We start from the raw sequence: 8,290 nt of genomic DNA, 5'->3' as shown, positions 1-8,290 counted from the left end.
TATTTTGTAAAATGAAAACTCAAAAAAATGTCTCACTCAGATGGGATCTCTCTTCATAAGACTTTCATGCTACTGTGCTGGAGTTGTAGTTGGTGTTGGGGTTTAAGATATATTTAGGGGATCTGAATCTCTGGACTGACAATGTGATAGCCAGGCCGTGAGCCTCAACAGACTCCAGCACCTACAATCTGTTTTATTGGACTCACCTCACTCAGCTAAGATGGAGTTGAAGAAGGACAACCACCACACCATGGAGCCTAAAGTGCCTACAACTGAAAGCGGGAGGATTGCATCCAGTATCCATGTGGAATCTGAGCCTCCTCTTGACATAGAGGTGCAATGGACACAACCAATCCAATGTCCACAGAGAAAAGGTGGCATTGGAGTGGGAAAAGTGGACATGGTGGCTAATGGGTATGGGGAATGGCAGGAAGAGACGAGATGTGGAGGCGTCTTTGGGACTTGGAGCTGCCCTGGATGGTGCTTCAGGGGCAATCACTGGACATTGTAAATCCTCACAGGGCCCACTGGATGGAATGGGGGAGAGTATGGGCCATGATGTGGACCATTGACCATGAGGTGCAGAGGTGCCCAGAGATGTACTTACCAAATGCAATGGATGTGTCATGATGATGGGAATGAGTGTTGCTGGGGGGGGAGTAGTGGGGTGGGGGTGGTGGGGTTGAATGGATCCTCATATATATTTTTTTAATGTAATATTTTTACAAAATCAATTAAAAAAAAGGACTATAATTAGTGGTAAAATTTTGACAATATTCTTTCATAATTTGTAAAAACATCTCATAACAATGCAAGATGTTGGTGGAGGGTTGATATATGGGACCCCTGTATGATGTTATGCATGTATGCTTTGTAAGTTCACAACTTTTAGTATACGCTTGTTTATGTATGTTTATATATAAACGATATAAAGATAATAATAATAGGGAGGATTGGGGGAAAATACTTTGGTTAGTAGTAATATTTTGACAATGCTCTTTATTCATTAGTTAAAAAGGTTTAACAGCAATGTAAGGTGTTGGTGGTAGGGTGAGTTATGAGAGTCCTGAATGATGTTATATATGTTTGTTTTGTAAGTTCACAACTATTACTATACACTTATTGTTTATGTATGTTTGTGTATGGGCTATATATTTCAATAAATTAATTTAAAAAAAAGTCTTAAATATTTTTAAGAATTTGCCAGAGAATAAATGGAGAAACCTGTTTTTTTGTACACAATTGCTGCTGCCAGCTGTGTGCATCACTAGTTCAGCTCTTGCCTATGGAACAACTCATCAATTAGGATTAAATTTTATTTTTCACAAATGACCACTGGCAAAATGTCTTTATTTTCACCCTTCTCTACTATAATAAATTATTTCTCGCATGATCAGGCTATGGTTAGACTTATATGGATATTGGATGTATCTACCATATACATATACTTATGTATATTATATATATATACACACACACTATAACCACTGTAGTTTCAAAAACCAAGGTCAATTCAATGCGTCTACAGGGACATGAACAAACTTTTATAAATATGCGAAGATAACTGAAACATGCATTCTTTTCTTCTTATTTTGTTTTAAATGTTACATTAAAAAAATATGAGGTCCCCATATACACCCCACCCACCCCACCCCTCCCACATCAACAACCTCTTTCATCATTGCAGCATATCCACTGCACCTGGCAAATACATTCTAGAGCACCGCTGCACCACATGAACAGTGGTTCACATTGTAGTCCACACTCTCCCCCAGTCCACCCAGTGGGCCACGACAGGACACACAACATCCAGCATCTGTCCCTGCAGCACCACCTAGAACAACTCCAGATCCTGAAAATGCCTCCACACCATATATCTTCTTTCATCTCCCTACCATCAGCAGCCACTGTGGCCACCCTCTCCACATCACTAGTACAATTTCTTCCCTTACTAATCACAACAGTTCCCCAGCAGAATACCAGTAAGTCCATTCTAATCCTTACTCTATTCCTCCATCCTGTGGACCCTGGATGGTTATGTCCAGTCTCCCTCTACATCAAGAGGGGGCTTAGATTCCACATGGATGATGGATGCAATTCTCCTGCTTGCAGCTGTAGGCATTCTTGGCTCTCTGGTGTGATGGTTGACCCTCTTCACTTCCCTGTGAGCTGGCCAGGGTAAGTCCAAGAAACCAGAGGGTAGGAGCCACAAGTCTGCTGAGGCCCAGGGCCTGGCCATCACAATGCATTCTTAAAAGCCATTAGATGAGGATTCTCCACCCCAATATAAAATCAATTTGTCTATTCTTAAGAGTCTGACAAAATATAATTTAAAAATGATTATTTTATATTAATATATAAATGTACACTATTGTCCATAGCATATAAAAGGGAATCCACTCCACAAGACTTTATATTATTGTATTATTTGGGGGACTAGCTTTCAGCTAACAACCTGGTTTCCACAAAAGCAGCTACTGAATCAGGTCCAATCTCTTGCTCCTCTAGTATGAACGAGGCTTCACTCACTGTTTTTATCCCACAAAGAATTTATCAAATCTTATGTAAGACATATCAAAGGAAGACATTAGGACTTCTAATACCTACACCATGTACAACTTATCAGGTATAATGGTTAATTTTATATGTCAATTTGGCTAGGTTATGGTGTCCAGTTGTTTGGTCACACAATGGCCTAGATGTTGCTGTGGAGGTATTTTGCAGATGGGATTAATACCTACATTCAGTTGATTTTAAGTAAAGGAGATTACCCTTGATAATATGGGTGGGCCTCATCCAATCAGAAGTCCTAAGACAAAGAACTGAGGGTTCTAGAAAAAGAAATTCTGTTCAAATCTACACCCTATACTCCTCTCCAAGTTCTATCGAGGTGGCCTCCTCTACCTATGGTATTTAGACTTTAGCCTCTAAAATCATGTGAGCCAATTCCTTAAAATAAACCTTAGTATATATATATGTCTGTGTATGTATGTATATACACATATATATTATTGGTACTTTTTCTCTATAGTAACTGACTGATATATTATGTATGATGAACTTCATTATAGGAAAGAGTGACAAGACTCAAGAAACAGGCATAAATCATTTTATATAAGATATGATTGAAGTATCAAATAATTTTAAATTCCTTTTTAGAGTCAATAACAGATAAAGATAACCATATGAATTGAAAGAAATTTATTTATAAAATTAACCATTAGTAAGAAACAAAAAAACAATAAACCAAAAAACAATCAACTGAGACCCCATTAATAACCTTTAGCCAGTTCATGTAAGGGGATGACTAGAACATCTCCTGCTTATTATGCTAGAAAGATGTCCTGCAAATTCTTCAACTGCACAAAGACATACATTTAACCAAAGGGGGTCTGTACAAGTAGTAGTATAGTACTTGCAAGCTCAGTTGAGTCACAGCTTCTAGAATGCTATCCCCTGTCTACCTGACAAAGCTGTTTCACCACCTTTGTTGGCATCTTTCTTTGTCTCTCCTCCTTTGTTGTCTCTCTCTTTTTCTCCTTTTCTGTCAGCTCCTTTCTTTCCTCCATTTTCAGCTCTTTTCTCTCCTTCTTTGTCCTGAACACTGGTGTAAACTGCTTTGTTAAAGCCTTCCCGGTTTCGAGCAATTTCAATGGCAAAAAATTGTATTCTGGGGGCTAGAAGGCAAATAGCACTGATTATTGTCCTAGCCTTGGTTACTTCCTTAAATCTATAGAAATCCATTGACAAAGCTGAACTTAAATGCAACTCATTCAAATATAATCATAAGCATCGGATCTGGATTTCTATATTAAATGAGGTTGAAAATACTTAAGTCATAGTTCCTTAAGAAATAGCAACATTACGTTTAAAGATATAACAAATAAGATGATCACCAAACTGCCCATGTTATTGATTCATCAGTAAAACCAGACTCCTTACTCTCCTTATACATACCTAATTACAAAGCAAAGAAACTCACCAAAGATGGTATTTTCTTCAGTGTAGCCCAGAGAGCAATCTAGTCGCAGCAAAGTACCATAGTTGAAGTCTTCTACAATTCCATCAAATTTCAAACAGAATGGTCTCCACTTCTAGAAAGGCAAAAATGATGCTTTATGTAACAAATGCAGAAGGCTAATGAAATCAGGCCAGCTTCTACTTCCTGAGTAAGAGAAATTAATATAGGAAAAGAAACCAGGATTGAGGTTGATTGCTAATTTCACTGAGAGTGAAACTAGCAGTGAGCTTTTGTGCTCTCTACTGTATCTTTAGACCAAGGGTTCTTAATCTTTTATGTTCTATGGACCCCTTTGCCAGTCAGGTGAAAACCATGGATCCTTTACTAAGTCCAAACTATACTGTGTACTATTTAATAAATATATCACAGCCACACCAACACATCACCACAATAATGTTTTTTTGAATTTCAATTCAAGCTCACAGACCCCTTGTTAAGAACCTCTGCTTTAGACTGATTTCCCAAAATATGAACAATATTTTAATCTAACAAAATACCTAAATCCTTTACTACGCAATTAAAATATGATTTCTTAAAAATAGATACTCTGCTTCACTTTTAAGTTACTGGTCATTTCAGTATAAAGTGGTTATTCATTCCCACTGAAACACAAAAGTGACAAAAGAGGCAAGAATTTGGCCCAAAGTAACAAAGCTCTATTTTAAGAAAAAGCCCTTTCAGTAGTGCCAATTTTTCAAAAACCAGTAACTGTCTGCTGGGAGTTAAAAGTTCAGATTCTACATAAACCAAGGGCCTACTCTCAAAGAAAACTTTTCCCAACTGAAAGAGTTTTAGTACCCTGTGAAAGTACAAGATAATCAAGTAAGCAATGATATGTTTTCTAACTTTCCACGGCCTGTGATATGATAAACTTAAATCCAGAGAATGAAAACACCTACCTATATACCACTACCCTATATTCCACTCTTCCAATCCAAGACTTTTGACTAACCTATTCACATATGTAAAATGATTCCTCCTCTTCTGAAAGGTCTGCATATGTAAGGATGAAATGATCAAGTCAAAAAGGAGAAAAAAATAGATTCAATAAACATAAGAAATATATAACCCAGATAAATATTCCTTTTACAACTTATTTACCTAATTATACCTAATTAAAAGTCCTAATTATTTTTTAAAAAGTACTTTCCTTAAAACAAACAAAAGAGAGTTTAAATATGGAAAAATGTATTCATAATAAGTAACCATTGGTCAGATGTTAGTTCATATTTAAAAGAGAATTCTTACCTTTTTAGCAGATTCTGATTTGAGCTCGTCTGGGTTCAATACATCTATCCTGAGTTTCTCAAAATTTTCCCGGAACTCAGAGTAGATTTGGTCATCCACTTTGGTGAGTTTTAGAAACTGTGGGTCAACTGATGAAATCAGCTGCCAGACAATAAGACAATAATACAGAGACCAGCATTTAATTTGCTATGCTTCCCGAGAAAACAGTTGTCCTCAGGGCAGAATATTTCATTGGAAAGTATAAAGAACCTAGGACCTGGATGAAATTATGATGCAGTTTTAAGGAGTCATAATATATTAAAATCCTTTCCACCAATTCAAACCCATTTGGTCCTTGTGCTGTCTGGATATTACCCTCTGTAGATCATCCATTCATTCAACAAACACTTAATAAGTACCTATTAAGAGCTAGGCACTCTTTTCCTAGTTAACAATAAAAAGGAAAACTGGGCAAAGCAGCAAAATCCTCATGGCCAAAAAATTCATTTTACCTTTCTGTTCTCTATGGATAAGATTTTGTAACAGTAAAACACATCTGTTTAGCTTGCTGAGAAGAGTGATCAGCAGAGCACCATACCTACAATTATGTGTGTAATTGTCCATAATAACAGTGAAGACATACAACTCACCTTATAGTACACTTCAGCATGCTGCATTGCTCTCATAGCCCAAGCTATCTCAATATCGGGCTGCAAAGGAATGAAGAATGCCAGATCAGAAATTTCCTAATCCTACTACTGGATAACAAATTAAGAAAGTCCATGAATATCTAGCTAATGTTTTAGAGGAGAATAAACATGGGGTTACTGTCAAATGATGAAAACTGTTTTAACGGGTTGGGTAATATAATAATTCCTTTGTACTTAAGAGAACTAAAAGAAACCACCTACACAGTCTGATACATAAAACGAGCCAATGGTCATCTCCCAGGAGCTAGTGAAAACAGGGGGAAAGACATAAAGCAGTAGATAACTCACCTTCAAAGGAATGAGTTCGATCAATATAAAACTGGGATAATATACCTACTTACGCCACTGAGTTGTTGCAAGGACAAAGTACGATACTGGAAGTGTAACTGCTTTTCACTTTTAAGAGTGTAACATGTCATAATCATAGTTTGTGCTTATGAGAGCAAATTCTCCATCCCATAGCCCCAAGCCTGGTGAATCAGTGCAGGAAGTAGAACCAGGTTACAAATAATCTTTACCAAGCACCACCCACCACTTGTTCCATTGGAATCTCCCATTCTATTACACTAACCCAAGAAAAAGCCATTTGCTATGCTGCCTCATGCCATGGAACATGCCCTTTTCCTGCCTGCAATACGCTCTCGTCTCAGCTAACCCATGTTATGTCCTTTCCAGACCTACATTTTGAGGCTCCAGTTCCAGCTCCACTTCCCCAGTGAAGACTTCCCCTAATTACTTCCTCAATCGTTAAGAAACTCTCATCTGGATAAACTCCTTTGGTTCTTGTACCCTGACCTGCTCATCTAGCACATATCTCATTAACATTTGGGTGTTATTACTATCCTCACGTCTCTGGGTCTTGTTTCTCAATACAGATCATGTGCTTTCTCCTAAACGGTCAGAACCGGACACACCTTAAGCCAGTGCAACTTTATGACACATGGGAATCAAATCTATTAAAAATATGACTGCCAACGCCCACACCCAAACACTGTGATTTAATTGGTATGGATTACGACCTCGACATAGGGACTTTTGAAAACTCCCTAGGTGATTCTCAAGTGCATCAAAGTTTGGGAATCACTTCCATAGGCATTAGTCCCGCGTTTGTGGACCGAAAAGATTAGAAACAATTAAGGACCATGCTGTTTCTGGCGCAAGTGGAGAGAGACCGCAGAGCTATCGGGGTAGGGGATTCTAAAGTACTGGCAGACCCTACAAAGATCCAAGGCTGGCTAGGTAGGGTGAGTCATACTCACATCGTTGCCGTAAGACTCTGCTGAAAGAGAAAGAGCATGTGCCACAGACACCAGTTCCCCGGAAGCCTGGGAAAGAAAAAAAAAAATTGCGAGGGAGGGATTGTTCAAGGATCCACCCGCTTGACTTCCCCACTCACCGGCCCAGAGCAACATCTCACCCTCTCATCAGTTCCGCTACTTGCCTCCATGTTGCAGTCCAGAAAGTGCGGCTTCACTTCGTCGGAAGTGATTTTTTTTTTTTCGAGAGGGAGAGACAAAGACAAAGGAAGCTCTCGAGCTGCTGGTTCTGTGTGTACTGCTCCCCGTCCCTCGCCAGGAGGAGGTAGTCGCTTGCTCCGCCTCACCCGCCCTGCGCAGGCGCACAGGTGATGTTTTCATGTTAAGTCTGCTCCTGGAGAGAATGACGTAGTTGACTGAAGGAAGTGCTGTAGTTCAACTTAATGTGGCTTTCGGCCCCCCAACGCGCTGTATGCGCAGCAGAGAGTCGAATTCACAGGCTCCGTGCACTCGCCTCACGCACCCCAAGGCCCCAAATCAAGGAATACAACACAAACAGGCATGGTGCTAGGCGGTAAAGTGGAGAAATGAAGGACTTCGTTCCTGCCTAGCAGACCTAAATGTAGTGAAGGAACAGAAAAAGGTGATCACAGCAGAGCAGCCTATGCTCTGGGAGCACCAAAAAGGGATACCTAAGCTGCTGTGAGAAGTTGACTTAGCCAGGTAGCCTAAGTAGATTGGGAAAGGACAGAGGGAATAGCATGTGCAAAGGCATTGATGAATGAAGCATTTTGGCCACTTGATGAGCATTGCAAAAATAGAATAGCTGGAGGAGAGTATGGACTACAATGTGGACAACTGTCCATATGCTGCAGCTGTTCTCCAGAATGTATTCGCGGGTTGCAGTGGATGTGCCACAATGATGGAAGAGTTTGTTGATGTGGGAGGGGTAGCGTGGGTGGGGTGGGGGATAAATGGGGGCCTCATATTTTTTTAATGTAACATTTAAAAGAAAATAAGAAAAAATGAAAAAAATAAAATAAAAAGAATACAGTCTCTGCGATTCTTTGGGGAAA

At 39.3% G+C, this 8,290-nt stretch overlaps 1 protein-coding gene across 2 annotated transcripts; it reads right to left on the bottom strand.

Moving 5' to 3' along the window:
• Positions 1-3,186: 3,186 nt before the first annotated feature.
• PBDC1 (polysaccharide biosynthesis domain containing 1) lies at positions 3,187-7,548 on the bottom strand. 2 transcript variants are annotated; one of them, XM_004464823.5, is made up of 6 exons: positions 7,376-7,548; positions 7,218-7,283; positions 5,899-5,958; positions 5,270-5,410; positions 3,983-4,094; positions 3,187-3,677 (listed from the first exon to the last, which is right to left on the bottom strand). In XM_004464823.5, exons 1-6 carry the CDS (start codon positions 7,403-7,405, stop codon positions 3,442-3,444), a joined length of 645 nt encoding a protein of 214 aa, XP_004464880.1. In that variant the 5' UTR covers positions 7,406-7,548; the 3' UTR covers positions 3,187-3,441. The 2 variants fall into 2 exon arrangements, with proteins under 2 accessions (XP_004464880.1, XP_004464881.1); XM_004464824.5 differs by having other exon boundaries at positions 7,400-7,524.
• Between the last annotated feature and the right edge of the window lie 742 nt (positions 7,549-8,290).

Source organism: Dasypus novemcinctus, chromosome X (genome assembly GCF_030445035.2).
Source record: "Dasypus novemcinctus isolate mDasNov1 chromosome X, mDasNov1.1.hap2, whole genome shotgun sequence".
In the NCBI taxonomy this organism is placed as follows: domain Eukaryota; kingdom Metazoa; phylum Chordata; class Mammalia; order Cingulata; family Dasypodidae; genus Dasypus; species Dasypus novemcinctus.
Note: the sequence above shows the minus strand (reverse complement) of the source record. Positions and strands in the feature narration are given on the sequence as shown.